The sequence below is a fragment of the Onychomys torridus genome, chromosome 15 (genome assembly GCF_903995425.1).
Source record: "Onychomys torridus chromosome 15, mOncTor1.1, whole genome shotgun sequence".
NCBI lineage: Eukaryota > Metazoa > Chordata > Mammalia > Rodentia > Cricetidae > Onychomys > Onychomys torridus.
This window is the reverse complement of record NC_050457.1, coordinates 77,842,000-77,863,564: the sequence shown is the minus strand read 5'-3', so window position 1 is coordinate 77,863,564 and position 21,565 is coordinate 77,842,000. Positions and strand designations below refer to the sequence as shown.

Sequence of the window (21,565 nt, the reverse complement as noted above, 5' to 3'; positions counted from 1 at the left end):
CTGCAAAACGGGGGGGGGGGGGGGGGGGGGAGACCACCTGGACTGCCTCAGGTCCAGGTGAGATTTGGTGCACAAACTGGAGGCTTGCCCTGGGAATTCGAGAGGCCCAGGGTAAGACAAGATATGGAAATGAAGACCTCGGAGAATCGTGGGGCATGCGGTGCCACCCTATCCAGGCACTCAGACCTGGGGACTCCAGATATTCAAAAGGGCGCGGGAAAGGCAAGAATGAAGATGTGCGTGCGCCCCCTGCCGCTTTTCCCTTGCTCCTGCCGCTCCGGGCGGGGCAGGGCGGCTCGCGTGCCGGGGTGGGGCTTTCCTTCTCTAGTCCTGAGGCCAGGTCCCTGAGATGAGAGAGCTGACAGCTCCTGGCCTCTGCGGCTCCCTCAGCGGGCGCGCCCGATCTTCCGCGCCCCGCCTGTCCCGGGTAAGTGCTCCTGGGCTCCAAGGGATCTTTGGTCTTTGCCTCTGCAGTACCCACTCTGAGATTGTCCTGCTTGGTCCGGGGCCCCTTCTCCCACTCATTCTTGCGTCTGGAGGGCCCAGAAATGCTGAAAGTAGTGGACACTCCAGGGGCGTCTCGTTTGACACCCGAATCTTTGAGGGAAGCCAGTCAGGTCCCACGGTTTGAGGACCTCAATTCCTCCAACTCGGGTATCCTGTCCCCAACCCCCTTCACTCTTGCAATGCAAATGAGCGTATACCTGTCCCGCGTTACGGAGTTCTTTGCCCTGGACCTAATATCTTTTAGAAGTTTTTTGCAGATGCTGGCAAGGGGCACCCCACAGTCCATCCACCTCATCCATCCCCAGGACTGGGGCACCACAGGCACAGCCAGAGGAAGTGGCGCAGCCAGCCCCTTCTTGGAGATCAGAGGGCAGTAACCTGGGACTCACACTTTGGAGGGAATTCTACCATTCCAGGAATTCACCAGTTAGTGGCTCCAGAAATATTTGTCCCCTCCAATCTTGAGTGGCAGAAAATCCCAGAGTGTGGCTTTTTAAAGAAAGGGACGGGAGCCTTGGTGTTGTTGGAAATCTCAACGGCACAAATCCTGAAGTCCTCAGCCCCTGTGTTGCTGCTGTAATCCCACTGGAGATGACTATCAGCCCCTCAACCCTCCCCTCTTCAGGGAGTCTCTGGGAGGAGGTCCAGGCTCTGCACAGTTCTGGCACATGGGTCCCTCTACAAAAGCTCTATTTTGCAGCTGGTTTCAGGGTTTGGGTTCATAGGATCTTTCTAGCTGTGCCTACCCCTTGTCTGGCGTGGGAGGTGTAGCTTGGCTTCTCAGGACTGTTCCGCTAAGTTTAAAGGCTCTGCTCCAGGAGAAGCTTGTGTGTGCATCTTGGGGATTATACCCCAGAGCTTAGGGTACTGGACAGTGTAATTGGACTTCTTCTGATCTGGTCAGACCCATAGTAGGAGACACTCCAGGCCTCAGAGCCTGGTTCACTTTTGCTCATCAAGGGAGCTGGCCTGCCTTGGTTATGAGGCCCTGCTGCAGTATGCAGTGGCTGTCTTTGTTATTGTTAGGTGCTGATTATTCCAGACTGGGCTCCGTGTTCAGCTTAATGAAGTAGCCCCATGAGGTGTCTTTTGCCAACCATCTTACTGAAGAAGGCATGGGAATAGACAACTGTGCCTTAGCAGGGTGGGCAGTGTTTGTGTTCAAAGCAAGTATGTCCTTTCCACCCTGCCTTCCGAGAAGCTGAACATGGTACCAAGGTTATCATGGATACAAGACTAGAAAGAAGACTGGAATATTGCTACCGTGCCAAAGGGAACTGTTTTTTTATTTCTACTTTCTACTTATCTGTTATATAAAATGAACAGCTGTTACTTTTGCCTGAGAAATTTAGTCAACTCATGTCTTAGTGAGTAGAAGGTCCACAAGTTTGAGAGAGGGCAGGCCCTGCTGTCAGAATAGAGCTTTCCTATGAAGAGCACTCACATGTCTGCTGCCCATGGCCTCATGGCTCAGCTCAGGCTACCAAAAAGACCTTGTTCTGGGCCACCAAGAGTCCAAGAGTGGAGGGTCTCTCCAACCAGTCTTCATTGAAGAGATGTCCCCTACCTGCTTCTAAAGTATGGGAAGGAGATGTAGTTGGCCACAAGGAACATTTGTGTTAAGTTGGTCTGATCCTATAGAGAAGGAGACACAGCATTTGGTAAAACAGAGCAGTCAGCTGCAATGAAGCTAACACTGTGCTGGGGACATAGGCAGAGACCAAGGTACAAGACAAAACTCAAAGCAGTTGTTTGGAAAGACTTGAGGAGACTGGTTGTAGATGCCAGCAAGTTGCTCCTTGCTCCTCTTGCTGTAGGAACATAGAGCAGCATTTATCAACTCTTGATGCTTTTGTAATAACCTGCATTTTAGGACTGTTGATCACATTTCAGTGGAGACATCTAGGAACATATCTTAGGCTACAGTGATCACCAACAAGTGGCTGTTTATGAGGCTAGACAGGCTCATGACACTCATAGATTGCAGGCCTTGTTGCAGTTCCTGCTGTATGAGGTAGGAGAGTAAAGATGGTTCATAGTGTCCTTCTGCTGTGGCCTCTGGGATCCTACATGTCATTGGTTGTCCCCTATCCAAACTTTCTAGTTCTCTTCCTGCCCTGAGACTCATTTGGCCATGAGGTTGGTCAAGCTTGTGGTGCCGGGGCTTTAGTTGTTCTAGGATGTAAGAGTAATCCCCTTCCTTCGCTTTATTTGACCTAGAGGGTGGTCCAGTGGGTACTGTGTGTGTGTGTAGCCCTCTGAGGGTGTCAGGAAGCATCTCTGGCCTGTTCTCTGGGGCCAGGCCTGGGTGTGGCTTGGAAGTTTCCTGTCTGAGTTGAAAATCCTTTTCAGACCCAGTGAGATGGCTTTAGATGCTGACCTCTAGCCACTGCTTACCCAACCTGGTTTCTTAGAGAATTCAACTGACTAGGCATGTGGCTGGACATAGGCTGAGGCCAGCATCTCACAGGCCTTCCTGGGAAGTTGGCCTTACAAATGTCATTTCACATCCTCATCTCTTTCTGGGAGTATCTGTCATGCTCATAGCCACTGCTCACCATCATCTACCTATCCATCCAAACCCTCCTGCCCCCCCCATCCCCACTTCTTTAGGTGTCTTCCCAGGCAGCCTGAAGATTTTCCTCAGACCTCATCATTTCTGCAGCTTCCTGTTCCCTCCTGCTGTTGTTAGGTTGTAGTAGTTTCTAGGCCCATATGTGATATAACTTGCCAGTGTTTTCTGCCATTCTGTGCATTGTCCTTTTACTTTCTTTTTAAATTAAAAAATGTTTTATTTAGTATTTTGTGTGGATGAGTGTTTTGTCTACAGTTATTTATGAGCACCACATGCATGCCTACTGATAGTTGTGAGCTACCATGTGGGAATTGGAAACCAAACTCAGGTCCTCTGCAAGAGCAACAAATGCTCTTAACCACTAAATCATCTCTCTAGCACCCCCTTTTACTTTCATGCTAGTTTACTGTGAGACAAAAGTTTTGTTTTGGTGAAACCAATTTATCTTGTAATTTTTGTTTTTTACTTGTGCTTTTAATGCCAAAACTAAGAATATTGTCACATTTAAGGACATGAAGGCTTATATTATTTTTGTTTGTTATAATCCTTATGTTTCTGAAAGTGTTGAAGCTTTAGCTATTACATTTAGGTCTTTAATGAATATTGAGTGATTTTTTTCAAGTAGTATGTGGTAGGGGCCCAGTCTCATACTTTAGCATGGGATTTTCATTTGTCACAGCATTAGTTGTTAAAGAGACTGTGTCTTCCTCATTGGGTAGGCTTGGAACTATAGCTGAAAGTCAGCTGACCACAGCATGACTATTCTTGTGCCACATGTTTTCTCTACTTGAAACTTAAAAATTCACATATTAATCTATTTATGCTCTCCATGGGGCCTTGGTATATAGCTGAGGCTGACCTTGGTCAGTATCCTTCTACCTTAGCATCTTAAGTGCTGGAGTTACAGATGTGCATGACCAGGCTAGCTTCTCTATCTTTCTAAAATCAGATTCCCTGGAGTTAGAACTCACCTGATGTGGTTTCTGGGAACCAAACTTGGGTCCTCTGCAAGAGCAGTAAACATTCCTAACCATTGTGCTGTTCCTGTGGCCCCTTCTGTACCCTTATTAAAGAAATGTTTAAGCCTTTTACAAAGGTGGGAAGAATTGTACAGTGAACCCACTTTGCTTACGGACCAGCACAGGTGGCTAATTATTAGATTGGCAGACATGGCTTCATTTGAGTCTTACTCTGCCGACCAAGCCATCTAGACTCCACTTTCCTCCCAGTTACGTAGAAATGAATCCTTTGCACACTGTGTGTGTGTGTGTGTGTGTGTGTGTTTCTAGAATGTGTATATTTGTATGGTAATTTCTTATTGTGACTTGATTTTCACCTGAATTTGATTAACTTTAATATTAAATATTAACTGTAACTGTAACAACTGTAAAGGTGCCAAGGGTACTCAGAAGAGTACCCTGGTGTAGTGGGAGAGTACCTAAGGAGGTTCCTTTCACAGAGATGGTGTTCAAGACTTTGGGGGAAATGATTCAACCTTCCAGGTGTCAGGGGAAGTTGCTGAGTTTTCTAGCCTCTGTAGCAACAGCTAATAGAAAAATTAGTTCCAGAAACAAAAAAAATGACCCCTTGTCTTTCAGGGTCCCTCTGGTGCCCTCTCCTGGCAGGTATAAAATCATGTTCACTCTAAAAAGTTCTCCAAGGACTCAGTACCTTCATGTAGAGCAGGCAAAGGTGACTTGGAGCCCAAACACAGCAGGTGGAGAGCCAGGGCTGTTCCCAGTATTTCTATACCACCTGGTGGACGGTTCCTTCCCTGATGACTTTTGGTGTACACATCTCATAAATCTTACAATATACTATCATTATTGTTTAAATGATCAACTATTGTTTTATTTATTTAGTTTTAAAGGTGAGTGTATATGTGTGTGTGTGTGCACATGCACACATGTGCGCCAGCCAACAGAGGCCAGAAGAAGACATTGCATCCCTTGGAACTAGGATTACAGGAGGTTATGAGCTTCTTGATATGGGTACTGGGAATTGAACTCTGGTCCTCTCTCTGGAAGATCAGCAAGCTTTCTTAAGTACTAGTCCACCTCTCTAGCACCTCATTTCAAAAATTAAAACAAAGTTTTTGAAAGGCATTTTTACCACATGTAGAATTCTAAGTTCTAGCATCTTTTCTTTAAATGCATTAACTTGGCTGTTTCCGGATCTTTCTGCTTGTGTTCTCTCTAATGAGGAATCCATTGCTGTCCTTTATTGTTGTATTTTGCTGTGTCAAATACAGTAGTATTTGGGATTTAAAATTATTCTATTTGTCACTGATTGTGAGCAATTTAGAAATGAAACAATTTGGATACTTCAGTGTACTCTTCCTCACATTTTTTGTGCCTGGGATTCACTGAGGCTCTTGAATCTGTAGTTTGTAGTTTTCGTTACATTAACTTCTTTTCTAGTATCCCTTTAACCTTTTCTATTTTTCAGAAGCCCACTTACACATATCAGGACCTTAGAAATATCTATTTAATTTTACTTAGGTGTTAATTTAAATGTCATAGCTTTAAAAAAAAATTCCATTGGTTTATAGCCAGGATATAGTTGTATGATTAATTCTTGTATATTGTACTTTTACTCTTTGACATTGCTTAACTGAATAGTTAATTGCATAAAGGTGTTTGTTTGTTTTGGGACAGAGTCTCACTACATAACTTTGGCTTGCCTAGACCTTGCTACGCAGACCAGGCTGGCCTTGAACTCATAGAGATCTGCCTGCCTCTGCTTTCCAGGTGCTGGGATTAAAGGCATGTGTCACCAAACCCAGATTGTAGGAGGTTTTTCAAAAGTTATTTTTTTCTTTTTAGAGAGATTTTTTGTATGTACCATTGAAGTTTGGATTCTTTCTTTCCAAGTTTTATGACTGTTATTTATTTTTATTACCTTATTTCTCTGGCTAATCTACAATGTGATGTGTGATAGGAGTTGAGAAACAACGTATATGTGTGTTCCTGATTGTGGGGGAAGAGTAAGTCTGTCACCATTAGGTTGGATGTTAGCTGTAGGCTTTTTGGAGATGTTCTTCAGAGAGTTCCTTACATTTATTCCCTTCTACCCATAGTTTTAGGTGAACTTTTTAGTGGTCATAATTGAATTTGGGCTTTGTGAGATGATGTTTTGTAGGTATTAAGGTGATCATATTTTTATTTAGTTTATTAATATTAATATAATGAATTGCAGTGATTAATTATTAAGAATTAAAAAACCCACTGAATTCTTTGGATAAATTTCATTGAGGCCTGGTGTATTTTGTATTGCTAGATTCTGTGTCTAATATTTAATTGAGGGTTTCTGTATCTATGTTCACAAAGGATACTAATTTATAATTTTCTTGTTTTGTAATGTCTTTGCTTTGATAGCAGAGCAGGGCTGAACTCACACATGTGTATTGTTTAGTAAGTTTGTGCCCTTGAAGGAATTGCTCCATTTCATTTAAATTGTTGAATTTATGAGGAAAATTATTTACCCTAATGTACTTGGCAAAATGTCACAGACTGCAGATTAAAGGCAGACCTTTATTCTCCACAGTTCTGGAAAATGGGCATTGGAAACAAGGTGCTATTCAATTCAGATTCTGGTGAGAGTATCTTCCTGACTAGTGGATAGCCTTGGTTTCCTGTGTCTTCACGAAGTGCTGAGGGAAAAAGCCCAAGTGCCTTTTGCCTCTTTCTGCAGAGCACAACTCTGTGGAACTACAGGACACATCCAATGACCTCGCTTCCTTAGTCACCCCCATTCGTGCCCTGTGTCCCTGTGGAGAGTTGCAGCTTTAGCAGATGAATCTTGGGGACACAGTTCAGTTCACAGCAGTATTCTCTTATAGCCTTCCCAGTGTCTGTGGGATCTGTGGTAATGTCCTCTCTCATTTCTCATTCTGATAGTCCATGCCTTTTATGTTTATAATCATTCTGGATAAAGATTTGCCAATTTTGTTGATCTTTTAATAACCAACTGTTAGTTTCATTAATTTTTCTTCATTTTTATGTTTTAAATTTCATACCTTCTCTGCCTTGTTTTTATCCTACTTGATTTAGGTTTATTTTCTGATCTAGTTACTTCAGTTAAAAGCTTAGATTATTTATTTGATACTTTTTTATTTTTTCTAACATGCACTTTCTGCTCTGTCTCACAAAGTTCAATATGTTTGTATTTTCATTTTCATTCATTTCCAAATATTTTTTAAAATTATGAGTTCCTTGCTTTCCAAATCTTTGGGAGTTTTCCAGATTTTTTTTAGTTTAATTCCACTATATCAGAAAACACCCTTTGTATGATATCTGTCATTTTAGATTTATTAAGGATTACATAAATCTTAAAATCAAATCTGTCTTGGTATATGTTCCACGTGCACAGTACTAGCATGTATTTTGGTGGTGCTGAAGGATTTGTAGCTCAGCTGCCCTGAATTACAGTCAGCTATCATTTGTGAATTCTGTGTTTGTACTGATGTCTTATTTAGTTGTTCTATTGATCACTGAGAGAAGCTTATCAGTATATGTGGTAAACCATTTTCTTAATCGTGTTAGTTGTTGGGCTCATGCACATTTAGGATTACCACGTTTTCTTAGAAGATTGTCAACTTTGTTAGTTTTTCTTTGTCCCTAGTGACATTCTTTTGTCTTATGACTTGCATGCTACTCCAGGTGTGTGATTAGTGTTTGCATGGAAGATCCATTCTATGAGTTTTTTCTCTGTCTGCCTCTCTTAATTCTCAAAGGAGGTCAATCATACAGTTTTGACATTTTCACTGTCACTTCCAGGCATAGAAATGGTACCTTTTCCAGATAATACACACATGAGGTCCAATCAAGGCTATCTATCCATCAGGCTACTGGGGCAGGGGAGATACAACAGGGTTCTAAGGGAATTTGTGAAGGCGCAGATGTCCTCACTACTAGAAATATCAAGATTATATGACATGAAAGAGGGTACTTATATTTGATGAGGGGATGTGAATTTGCAAACTTTGAAGTGCAGGTCCTGGAATGCTTCAGTGACTTCTGTGGGTGGCATAAGAATGTGTTCAGCACCATAGGACACTGTTCACTGGGCTGGAGGTGGCTGAGCATGAGTGACCATAGTGGAAGTCCAGCACATAGGATTAGGAAGAAATAATACACAAGAGGGGGGTACTGTTAACCCTGTGGGCCTGTGGGTGCAGGAGGGACTGCTCAAATAAACAGATGGTGTGGATTTGAAAGCAGCACCTTTTTGTAACAAGCACCCTGCTCCACCACCTATGTAACAATTCTACTCAGAGTAAAACTATGAGAGGATCTCACAGGCTGCCACCTCGTTTTCCATAGTGCCGTAATAGTATGCATCCAACCTGCAGGGCTTAACTGCATGAGGGCCAGTGGGCCTTGACTGACCTTCCTGCTTTGGGGTCACTATAGTAGGCATATGTGGGGATGTCACATGGGATTTCTTCATGTGATTGACTCAATGTTCCCTTTCTCTTTTAGGACCAAAGATGATGATTCCATCAGGAGAGTGTACATATGCTGGTAGGAAGAGAAGGAAACCCATTCAGAAGCGGTAGAGTATCATGCCCTCCTTCCTGATATCCCTGGGGAATGAGGGACATACTGTGCCTTCTTGAGGAGAGGGAATTTTATAGGCAAACATAGTATAAGGTAGGCTTTGGAGAACCTTCCTGGAAGGCATGGCCATGCTGGCCTTTAGGTCTGATGCAAGTGTGACCTGTCACTGGCTTTTTTTTTTTTTTTTTTTTTTTAGCAGGCAAGCTTACTTTTCTGACCTGGACACAAAGCACTGGCTGGAATTGGTGGAGGTCTCATCTGGTTGAGGGATACATCACTAGTATGTTTGAAACCTTTGTTCTCTTCAGCAATTCTGTCTATGGAAAGTGCCCCAGGGTTTGGTCCTCACACTCCAAATGACAGAGGCTCTTTGGGGTGCATTCTCTCCAACTAAGGGTCTCTGAAGGTGTAGAGATGAGAGGACCCAGGGCTCAAACCCATGTCCCTCAGAGATACAAACATCCTTGTCTGTTGTCTTTCTGCCTGTCCTGGGATTAATCTGCAGCCCTCAGAGTGGTCAAAGTGGGAGGTGTGTGGTGGTTCCAGCAAAACCAGGGTTTAGAATATTTTCTAGGAAATCAGCTGAGTAACAGCTTCCACAAAAGGCCCACAGGCTGCCTCTGGCCCCTGGTATAGAAGAATCTGCTGTGTGCATCACCAGCTGGGGCTAAGGTTGTGTGTGTGTGTGTGTGTGTGTGTGTGTGTGTGTGTGTGTGTGTGTGTGTCAGAGACAGAGACAGAGAGACAGAGACAGACAGAGGGAGAAGGGATAGGTGTTCTGGATATGTGATATAGCTGTGTGTATGATGCAGCTGTATGTGAGAAAGAATGTGGATGGGGCACTCATCAGCAGTTTTTTCTACGTGTGCTCTCTTTGTATGTGACAGAACTACCCCTGCTGGCCTCCAGGGCTACAAGATCCTGTGTAGATCTAAGGTCCTGTGTAGATCTAAGATCCTGTGTAGATCTAAGGTCCTGTGTAGATCTAAGATCCTGTGTAGATCTAAGATCCTGTGTAGATCTAAGACCCTGTGTAGATCTAAGACCCTGTGTAGATCTCAGGTCCTGTGTAGATCTAAGATCCTGTGTAGATCTAAGATCCTGTGTAGATCTAAGACCCTGTGTAGATCTAAGACCCTGTGTAGATCAAAGATCCTGTGTAGATCTCAGGTCCTGTGTAGATCTAAGATCCTGTGTAGATCTCAGGTCCTGTGTAGATCTCAGGTCCTGTGTAGATCTCAGGTCCTGTGGACCCAAGGGCTGACAAGAAGCTGAGGTTTCCCTGAGTGTGAGGCTGGACTTTGAAGGTGGTTGTTTGGAGACTGGAGCCACCAAACAGTGGGGCTTGAAGTAGTCTTGGATATAGGTGTTTGGTAAAAGGAGGAGTGCTGAGGGAAAAGCTGAGTGAACTGAAGTAAAGACATAAAGCCCATGAGAGCAGGAATAGAAATGTGCTCTTCTATGACAGAGAGTTAGATTTGTTTATATAACATTTATCACATAAATAAGAAAAGAAAACCACTGTGTCACTCAGCTGAAACAGTGGTATCTGGTAGGTAGTGTAGAAGAGGAAGTTTCCTTGTCTTCATAATATTTTTATTCCAATGCAAAAGTGAGGCCATGTTGAGGCATTGAATACTTACATTTTATTTTATTTCATTTGTTTTTGAGACAGATTCTCACCATGTAGCCCTGACTGGCCCAGAATTCACTCTATATACCAGACTAGCCTTGAACTCACAGAGATCTGCCTTAGCAATTTCTCGATTGCTAAGATTAAAGGCAAACACACTGTATCCAGCTAACATTTTAATTTATAGATGCTCTGAAAAGATAGAAAGCTTACCTGGCTCACAACTCAGGGACTGTCTCCACACCCTGTCCTCTCTCAGGAAGCATCTGATTTTAGCAGTGTCTGTGAATGCTTCCTGAGATGTCCTTGCTGTGAATATTTTTTCTCTTTCTATATGTGCTCATGTGGTATACATACTTGCACACCTCAGAGTCTATAGCATAGGCTGCACCTTCCCTGCTACATAGTCTGAGTATATGAAGTGTGTTCTATACAAGGGTATTATCTCGGTCCTTTGCTGTCCATTAAGCTCTGTGTTCTCCAGCTGCAACATAGATCTGACATGCAGCATGCATGTTGTCAGTCAAGACCCTTCCACCTTTATCCAGGGAGCTTTAGGGATATGGGTAAATGATACATCACCTGCCATGTTATAAGTGGCAAGTAATTTGTAAGAGTATTCATTCAGTTATCAAAATGCTTTTCTTCACAACCCTACGTGTTACCTAGTAGCTATGGGTATTTCCAAGTCCATAACTTTCTCCCAGGAGTGAATGCCTGGTGTCACCAGCAGCATGTTTGGTGTTCCACATCTCATACTCTAGGACCCCTGAATCTTCACCAGGGACAGTGTCTTCATCACATGACAATGTGGAAGTTGTTGGGTTTTTTGTTTGTTTGTTTGTTTGTTTGTTTGTTTGTTTTTTGAGACAGAGTTTCTCTGTTTAGTTTTGGTGCCTGTCCTGGATATTGCTCTGTAGACCAGGCTGACTCGAACTCACAGAGATCCACCTGGCTCTGCCTCCTGAGTGCTGGGATTAAAGGCATGTGCCAACACCGCCCGGCTGACAATGTGGAAGTTGTGATACTCAAGTCCCTGATTCTTTTTATTTGTTTTTTTCTTCCCCCATAAAATAGGTGTGTGTGTGTGTGTGTGTGTGTGTGTGTGTGTGTGTGTGTGTGTGTGTGTAAGTCAGAGGACAACTTATGGAAGTCAGTTTAGGGATCAAATTCAGGCCATTGGGCTTGGCATCAAGTATCTTAACCAACTGAGCTATCTCACTGGCCCACATCTGCTTTTTCTTTACTGAAGTATAACTGAAGTACAGGTGTTTCAACTGAACTGACAAAGTTTACAGGATGATCATCTTTTGCACAGGCAATCATCAGCAAGTCAAGATTTCAAATGTTCTGCCACTCCCAAAGTCGCCTTTTGCACTTCAGTTGTCCCCACCACCTCTGTCCCCAGGCAGCCTCTGCTCTGCTGCCTGTCGCTGTGGAGTTTGTACTTCCTATGTCTTGTGTAATGGAATTACATTCTTTGGAGCTTTTGACTTGCATAATGACTCTGGGATTCCTCTGAGTTTGTGCACCAATAACTTATTCCTTTATTGCTTAGCTATTCTCTGCTGTGGAGATATTCCAAGTTTGGTGGATACCTGGAATTTTCCCTGTTCAGGGGATGTTGAAGATTCTGTGGATATTCTACAGCAATTCTTTGAGAGTTAGGTACTTCTGTTCTTCTTGGGTAAACACCTAGAGGGGCAGTTGCTACTTAACAATGTGATTATCTTTCCCAGAATCCTCAGGCTGTTCTCTAAAGTCATTGCATCCTCTGACGTTCTAGCTACAGTGAAACAGGGCGTGGCCTCCATATTCTCCCCAGTTCTTACATTGCCAGTTTTTAGTCCCAGCCACTTTCATGGCAGAATCTCAGAGTTGATCTGTATTGACTAAGAATTCATGATGCTGGGTGTATATTTGTGGGCTTGCTTTTCATTTATACAACTTCTGTGGTAAACCATTCAAATAATTTGCCTATTTTCATTTTAGGTTGTCTCATTATGTCATGAGAGTTCTTTATATACTCTAGATACAAGTGCCTGTGATTATTTTCTTTCTGTCTTTGATAACGTATTCATTTTTGTTAATACTGGTTTTCAAAGGATATTTTGGAGGCTGAGGAGAGGGCTTATTGGGTGAAGTGCTTTCTGATAGCCATGAGGACATGACTCTAGCTCCCTAGCACCGACATAAAAACTGGTCATGGCAATATTCATCTATAATCCCAGATCTTAAGGCAGGGAAACAGGTAGATCCCAGAGGCTTTCTGGCCAGGCAGTCTAGCACAAACAGCAAGCTTCAGGCTCAGCAAAAGTTTTTGTCACAAAAATTAAGGTGGAGCAGTCTGATATTAACCTCTGGAGCAGTCTGATATTAACCTCTGGCTTCCTCTTACATGCATATCAGCTTATAAACAGGCACACACACAAACACACACACACACACACACACACACACACACACACACTCGAGCAAATACACACATCTATGCATTCACAAGACATTTAAAGCTAAACATAGTGGTATACCTGTAATTCCTATACTCAGGAGGATGAAGCAGGGTCATGAGTATGAAATTAGCCTAGATTAGTTACATAATGAGACTCTGTCTGAAAGAAAAGTAATCTAAAGAACTTTTGATGAAGACAAGTTTATTGTGTATGTGTTCTAAGAGGCCTATGACTACCCCAGAGTCTGGAAGATTCTTGTACATATTTTCCTGTAAAGTTTCAAATTCAATTTTACATTTGGGTCTGTGATTCATTTAGACTTCATCTTGAGGTACTGTGTGAGGTAAGTGCTGGCATTTACTGATTTTATGGATAGCCAGTGGACCCAGCAGCCCTTGAGTTGCCTTAATATCTTAGTCTAATTAATTGACTTGATGAAGAATATGTGGGTCTATTTATAGCTTCTCTATTCTTTTCCACTGATTTGTATTTCTGATTTCCCTAACACTAATCCATCTTAAATGTTGGAGCTTTATGGAAGGCTTAAAATCAGGAGGTAAGTCCTCCTGGTGTGTTCTTTTTAATTGACTATTCTAGGTCCTTTTCTTTCCAGGTAAACATGAGAATTAACTTTATAATCATATTAAGATCTCTGATGGATTTTTTGTGGAAATGGTATTGAATCTGTAGATCAGTTTGAGGAAAAGTTACATCTTAACAATATTTTGTTTTCTGACCTATGAACATGATATGCCTTTCCATTTACTTAAGGTCATTGTATTTTTATCAGTGATAGTTTATTGGTTTTTGTGTGTTCTGGATATCTCTTGTTATGTTGATCCACAAGTACTCTGTATTGTTGGTATTAAGGGCTCCTTTGTGACTTTGTCCAGTGGAGCTGACTAACTACTTTTTACCTCTTGCTACTTCTTCTGTGTTGCTGGTCATGTTGGGTGAGCCACTACTCCTCACTTCTTGCTGTTTCTCTCCCTGGAGTCAGTAGGAATTCTACCCTGGCCTCCACATTTGCCCTGGATTTGAACTCACCACAAGCCTAGAGGACTGTTTGCTTTCTAGATGGATTGTCCCTCCTGACAATCCTTTCTCAGGTTGCCACCTGCTTCATGGAGCTCATATTGAGAAGTAGAGTGCAGAGTATAGATCACAGTGAGGGTGTCTTGGTGTCTTGAGAGCCAGAGGAGGAAAGCAAAGTGTACTGTGATCTTGGCACAACTACTCTTTTGCTGGACAGTGCACCACCCTGAGCCTGATAGAGAGGCTTGGAGTGTAAGGACCCAACTTATTGCAGGCAGCACTTTTCACATGCTCTGTGTAGAAAGACCTGATGGTCAGGGCTGGAGCTAGTGCAGGCACCACTCTGCATAAAGAGACAAGGACACCTTTGCCTTAGATCTAGATAGAGGATAGAAGTAAGCTGGGCTCATGACTTTGGAAACCCCTGCTCAGCTGAGGACTTCCCAGGACATTGAAGTAACTGGAGTTGGGGAGCATGAGAAGGAAGACACTTGTCTGAGGCTGGGTAGGTCTTTGGTTGGGCCCAGGGCTATGATAAAGAGGACAGACCTTATCACTGAGCACACAACCCCATGTGGCCTCTTCACCCAGGTAGAGATACTGTTTTGGACCCTAAATATCACTTCCAAGTGCCTATATATGTCCCAGCCCACCCTAATTTTTCTGTCTCCCTCTCACTACTCAGCATCTCCACAGTTCTCTTCCACTCTCTAACCCCACCCCATCTGCTCTTTAGATGCCCCTTTATTTTGTGGGGAGTTCTCTGTCATCCACAGAGTGGACTCCTTGCCAACTTGTGCTAGGCCTTCTGTGCCAGTCTGTTTCAGTTTTGGCTGGCAATTTAAAATGACACTGGAGGTAGACAGATAACTGAGGACAACCATAGGGAAGAAAAAATGTTTAAAAGTCATGTGTCAGATGAAGGCCTAATATACATACAAAGAACCCTTACAACTCAAAACCAAAAGGCAGCCTAGTTAAAAATGTCAAAGGACTGGGTAGCCATTTCTCAAAGAAGATATATAAGTGAACAATCACAGAAGATTCACAGCGTGATAAATCACTAGGGAAGTGCACATCAGAGCCACAAGGAAAACTACTTCATATCCACTGACCATAATAAAAATGGAACTGAAAAAGTGTAAACAAGCATGTGGAGAAATTGGTGATTCTGTGAAATGGTGCAGATGTGTAGAAGGCAGCCTGGTGGTTCCTCAAAAAGTAAGCACAGAATTACACAGATCCATCAGTTCTGGTCCCACGTGTTCAAGCAAAGTCTTCTGAGTGAATGCTCAGAGCAGCTGTATTCACAATGACCATAAATGAAAAACCACCAGATTTGTTAATTGGTGAAAGATCAATAAAATGTGGTCCATTTATATACTTGAATATTATTCAGCCATAAAAAAGAATGAAGAAGCAAATATACACATTACAATGTGAATGAATTGTGGAAGCATCCTGTTTTGTGAAGGCAGTTGGGTGCACCATTATTCATGTTTCTGTACATTCAGATGAAATAAATATTCATAACAGGTAAGTCCATATGGGTAGAAAACAGGCCAGCAGTTTCCAATGCCAAAGTAAGGAGTTTAGGAGAAAAATGCACATGAGGGAAGAACTTCCCTTTGGACAATAAAAACCGTTAGGTCAAGAAGAGATGTGCAGCATCATGACTGGCAAATGAAGGAGGCTGCTCACTTTTAAATGACTGACTATGTTGTGTTAGATAGATCTCGCTTTTAAAAAGCAATAGCTCCTGGGTTTGTTGCTGCCAGACACTATTAGAAAACTGGGGATTTTGGTCCATTGGACAACTCCTCAAAACCAGAGGGGCCTCTAATTTGAGATTCCCTGAGACTCTGGAAAGTGTTGGGCGACTGATAATGAAGAATAAGGAAGGTTTATTCTGTGCCACAATTAAGAGGGCCAGAAGAGGGAGATCTAAGAAGTTAGATGAAGGGATGTTGCAGGCCCCCTCCCCAGGCAGGTAGTTGAGGCCAGGTGAAACTATCTATGAATGAGCAGGTTTCCTGAGCTTTGTGAAGTGGTGTAAAGGACTTCTTGACCCTCCAGATGCTGGGGCTTTCAAGGCCTTGACTTTGAGAACTTGTCTGTGATGTCTGGCAGGTCGTGAAGTCCTCTTTTAGGTATTTGGACTCTTGGGCCTGAATTTTGAACTGAAATTCATTGTCCTGGGAACCAAAGCAACCAAGAATTGTTTGGATTGCCAATGGGGTCAGGAAGCTGTCACCATTCTAGCATGGGAACTTGTATTTTTCCTATTGTATATTAGGTTTGGGCTAAGGTGCTGTGAGACTTTGAAGGAAGTTAAATAAAAGTCTATCTTATTTTTCCCATGCACATTTTTGCCCAAAAATCCCTAGACAGGTATCCTCCCTTCTCAGGAAACATGGCACAGAAGTGTTGAGAAATGCACCAGAATCAGACACCAGTAGCCATGCGTTTCATCCTCGTCTGAAACTTTTCACACATTCCTCCAAATATCAGGTTGTAGCTAACTAGTGTCTTTTCAGTTCCTTGCTATGCATCTTCAAGAAGAAGTGTAGGCTGTACTGCCAGCTAGTTCCCAAATAACCACTTATTATTAATTATAAATGATTGGCTGATAGCTTAGGCTTGTTTCTAACTAACTCTTATAACTTAAATTAACCCCTTTCTATTAATTTACTTGCTGCCACATGGATCACAACTTGTTACCTCATCTTGTATATGTCCTGCTTCTTTTGTGTCTGGTAGCAATTCTATCCTTCTTCATCTCAGAGAGCTCTCTGCCTGTCCACAAGTCCTGCCTAACCTCTTCCTGCCTCGCTATCTATTGGCCATTTAGTTCTTTATTAAACCAATGAGAGCAAACATCTTCACAGTGTGCAAAGAGATTGTTCCACAACAAAGGAGTGATCTTTAATTCTTATAAGCATTTTCTGTCTGGGTAGCAACTTTGATGTTCCCAGTAAGGTCACCACAGAGAATGGTTTCTTACCTGTGGGGCCAGTGGCTCCTGGTGGGAACCTATATGACTAAGGCCTTCTTTCCACAGGAGGCTTACCATGGGGGCTGAGAAATCAAATCCTTCCAAACGGCACCGGGACCGCCTCAATACAGAACTGGACCACCTGGCCAGCTTGCTGCCATTTCCACCTGATATCATCTCCAAGCTGGACAAGCTTTCTGTCCTGCGCCTCAGTGTTAGTTACCTCAGGGTGAAGAGCTTCTTCCAAGGTAGGACTCTCACTTGTGAATATTGTATCCATCCAAGCTGGACTAAATCTCACCTGTGTCATCGGGGTCCACTTGAGTCCAGTTAAGTTTCATTTGTGCATTGCTAAGTCTGATATGGGTCCTCCTGGTCTAGCCAGGTTTCCCCTGTGCTCTGTTGGGTCTTACCTGGGTCCATCTGAATCCAAATAGGTCTGACTTGGACCCAGCTGTGATGAGACATGTGCATAGTGTGTTAGACCATCATGCAACCCTCTCTGTCTAGATAGAAAGATCCTTGGTTGTGGGCAGACCAATCTGTGGGATTCCTCTCCAGGTCAACAGTAACACACTTGCTTCAGGGTCTCTATTCACTTTATTAGGATGGTGCTGGGTTCTCTAAGTGCCCAAATCCAGGATAGCTCTGGGGATGGAGGGGCTTCAGGGAATAAGACAAGACAGCTCTGGGGAGGAAATCCAGGGAATAAGGGGATCTACTCTGAGAGACAGTAGGACTGCCACAGGCAGGAGGCCTAGTGTCCACAGTTAACCTTGTTTTCTGTATATTGCTACCTTGAGTACCACAGGGTGGCTGAGGAATAACTTTATATGCTGTAGCAACCAGGCTGATCTCCCACCACCATGCTCTAGCAAAGTCTTTCTGCCCTCTACAGCTTGTGAAGCCCTCTCTTCTAGGGGTCCAGAGGTTCCCTGCACCCTGAAGCTCCAATCCACCACAGTTTGGGGATATTTTGCATCTTTCTATTAGCTGTACTGACCCCTCGAGGGAACAGGGCTCCAGCTGTTCTGGCACACTGTGGCTTTGTTCTGTGGAAGAAGGATTAGAAAAGGACCCTGTGAAGGATTGGGGAGGGTGGTCAGAGATAGGGCCCTTTTCTGTGTCCACCATGGCTTCTTTCATTGGTCTGTACTGAGAATTGTACCCATCTTCTGCCACGTCATCTTGTTTCCTTAGATGTCCAGGTTTTGGTTTCCTTGGAATCTTGGGTATCTGAAGGACTGAAGAACACATAGGGTTTGAAGACACAGATAAGACTGAGCAGCTTCCTTTGTTGGAAGGTGGTGGTGATGCTCTCCCAGCTTCTGATTTGTGTAGTAGCAGAAGGTGATGGGCTTAAAGAGGGTTGAAATCTGAATGGTATGGTTTCCAGTTGCTGGCTTCTCAGGTTAGTTTCTGGGTACAGCATGGTTACATATTCTGATGGAGTAGGAGTACTGCTAGGCTATGACAGTCCCCTCAGTGTCCTGTTAGCAAGAGGGGCCTTTCTTGGCATGTGGAGTGTTCTCATCATAGGGCCCTGCTAGCCTCAGCACATCCCCAGAGCCCTGGTGAAGTTTTGAATTCCAGTATCAGGAGGATGCCAAGTGGAAATTTTGCATAGTGCCTGATGTCTGACCATCTTGATACCCTTGCCTAAGGTCTTCCACAGGCACCCCTAAGTCCTGGCTACTCCCAGCCTCCTTGAATACCATATCACAGTGGAGCTGTGACAACACATTTTCATTTAACTCTCCACAGTTTCTAATTTTACACACAAATATATTGCTTTTATGAATTTTCCTCTCCCTAGGAACCCCTCTCAGAGAACCCCTGCCTACTTTGGGGCCCCAGACTAGAGCTGCCTGGTGGGCAGCTCTTAGCTCTAATGCTGCTGCATTCAGTTTGCCTCTGAGGTCTGAGTGCTTTTCCAGAGCATTGGGGTGGGAAGAAATTGAGAAAATCTTTCAAAACATGCTGTGTCATCCTGATTATGTATGGGTGTGGGAAGACAGGAGGGAATCGAAGCCTCTGAGTTTGTTTTCTACAAAGTGCCTAAAAGTGAGAAGTGTAACTAAGTCAACTCCCAGCTCCCATGGGCACTGCTAGCAAGCCTCAAGCCCCATGTCTGGATCACTCAGGTCAGACTGGGGCTGCCCTGGGTAGAGAGACTCTGTCCAGAACTAAAAATGACTTTGTTTCTGTCCTTGCACTGACATTGCCACACGTATACACACACTTGACCTTGGGACAGAGATTAGAAGTGGTCTAGTTTCTCTGTTGTGTGCTATAATATGCTGACAAAAGTAACTTTGGACAGGAAAGGGTGTATTCTGCTTATACTTCCAGGTCACAGTCCATCATTGAGGAAGCCCAGGCAGGAACTTAAGGCAGGAATTTGAAGCTGGGCCCACCCACTCTTCCACATAACATTACCTTCAGCCAAGGAACTCATTTCACATCCAAAGAAGCAGGTTAGAAGCCATGGAGGAGGATGCTTGATGGCTACTGAAGACTGGCCTATACTAGGCTAGTATACACTTCAGGATCATCAGCTGGTCATGGTACCATCCATAGTGGGCTGGCCTTCTTTATAGAGTCAACAATTATGACAGTCCCTCACAGATATGCCCACTGGCCAATCTGACAATTGAAGCTTTCCTCTCAGATGACTCTAGGCTGTGCAAAATTGACAGGTAAAGCTAACTAGATCAGTGAACAAGGCCAGTTCACTTCTTCCCTGCACAGGCCTACATGTACCCAGCCAGGCCAGGGCTTGTTGGCCCACAGAGGAGATCTGCTCCTGATATTTCTGGCCAATTCCAATGACTGTCCGAGAGTCTGTATAAATGCCCAGTTGTTAACTTACAAGTGAAGTGGTTTGCCGTCTGGCCACTCCTTTCAAAGTTCCGTGACATGAATGCACACTACTTGTGACTGGGCTGCCCACACCACTGCAGCACGAGGATCCCACTGTGCTGAAATGAAGTGAATCCTTGGGGTCTACAGTTTTCTTGAGAGTGTTGTGACTTCTAGGGGTAAGATAACAACCTTTTAAATTTCCACCAAGGATTCTGAATTTTGTGATCCCCTTAAAGCTGAACATAGAGAAAAAATTCTAAAAATTTTCCTGAACTCACTTCCAACTGTGTGATTAGAAAAAAAAGTGACGCTATAAAAATTGGATTCTAGTTTATGCTTGTTGACCCAAATGAATGAGCTAATTTCATTAAAATTGCCATAAAACATCACCCCTGAAAAGGACATGAACTGGAAACTCCAAACTCAGAGGGTGACAGTGGCATGAGAATCTGTTTGGAACAGTTAGGGTTGCCTTTAATGGGTGGTTAAAAGGCAGTGGACTATTTTAGTTTTAATCATCTGGTCTCTGTGTCTAACAAGACCTCACATTTTCACAGCTCTTTATTTCCACCATCTTCTGTGGGTAATGGTCAGGGCTGGGATTTTCCACTTTTATAAATTTTGCTATCCACAAAAGGAGAAAATTGGGTGAAGAAAAAAGTTGGGGAATGTTTAGAAGAGATAGTCATGTCCTGTTAGAGGGCAGGGAGCTGAGTTGGGTCCTCCCATGCTTACACTAGGCTGGATCCCTGGATATGTAGCACTGAGCATCAACTAGGAAAATCCAAGAAATCCTGGTCCCATTATTACAGTCTAGAAGCATCATAGGCTGGCTTGTCCCAGGCCTCTCCAGAGACTCCTTGCTGTCACCAGGACAAGGCCCAAGAAGATCTACCAGGAGTAGAGAGTCTCAGGTATTAATATTAAAGATCATGCCCAGGCCTGGCCCATGGACAACATCTACCCAATGAGTCATTAGGATAACAACAACCATCAAGCAAGCAAATGTATGTGGATTTTTGTTTTTTGTTTTGTCCCCCCCCCCCTTTTTTGTGGAGAGCCACTCAAGGGAGAGGAGATGGCCCTAAAAACCAAAACAAACAAGAAAAAGAGGCAGAGAGGCTTAGTTTCATCTCTCATGAAAACAGAGATTTTTCATGGTGCTGCTGCTGCTGCTTCCTCCCTATGGCCCATACCCACCTGGGATGGTGTCTGGAACCTTTTGCTCATTTGTTTTGTTCTCAGCCTGCCACACCTCCCCACCTGCTTCTGGCTGTCCTAGAGTTCCTGCCCAAGGTCAATCCTGTAGCAGGAATCTTAAAAGGTCTTATTAATGAAATCAAACCTGAGGCCAATTATTGGGGTGAATGCTGGAAGATCAGAGAAGCAGAACAAGCCACAGCTATCTCACCTTGCTAGTTCCTCAGTTGGATCCTGTTTCCTCAGACTGGATGCCTCTGTGTCCTCATCCCAAAGCCTGATGCTTCTCCAGCTAAATGCTTAACTAACTTAGGTCCTGGTCTTCACACCTTATATACCTTTCTGCTTCTGTTATCACTCCCTGGGATTAAAGGTGTGTGTCACCAAGCCTAGCTGGTTCTAAAGTAGCCTTGAACTCAGAGATCCCACTAGCTCTGCCTCCCAAGTGCTGGGATTAAAGGCGTGTACCACCACTGCCCAACTTCTGCTATGGCTTGCTTTGACCCATTTTCTAGCCACCATTTCTGGCTCTGTTCTAGTAGCTGTCTGTTCTCTGACCCCAGATAAATTTATTAGGGTGCACAATATTGTGGGGAACACAACACCACCACACAGTCCTGGCCACCATGCTCACTTGAGCTGAACAGACACCTCTGTTCCATGTTAATCCCAGATGGAGAAATATAGACACACTATGACATCATTAGGTGTGATCTGGGACCCAGAATTTAGGAATAAAAC

At 43.6% G+C, this 21,565-nt stretch overlaps 1 protein-coding gene across 1 annotated transcript in view; it reads left to right on the top strand.

Moving 5' to 3' along the window:
- The first annotated feature begins 370 nt into the window (after positions 1 to 370).
- Ahrr (aryl-hydrocarbon receptor repressor) overlaps positions 371 to 21,565 on the top strand; it is a 100,270-nt gene continuing 79,075 nt past the window's right edge. Inside the window, exons 1-3 of the mRNA XM_036207435.1 lie at positions 371 to 427; positions 8,566 to 8,638; positions 16,826 to 17,007. Coding sequence (XP_036063328.1) covers positions 8,574 to 8,638; positions 16,826 to 17,007 — 247 coding nt within the window. The 5' untranslated portion in view covers positions 371 to 427; positions 8,566 to 8,573. The remainder of the gene's footprint in view (positions 428 to 8,565; positions 8,639 to 16,825; positions 17,008 to 21,565) is intronic.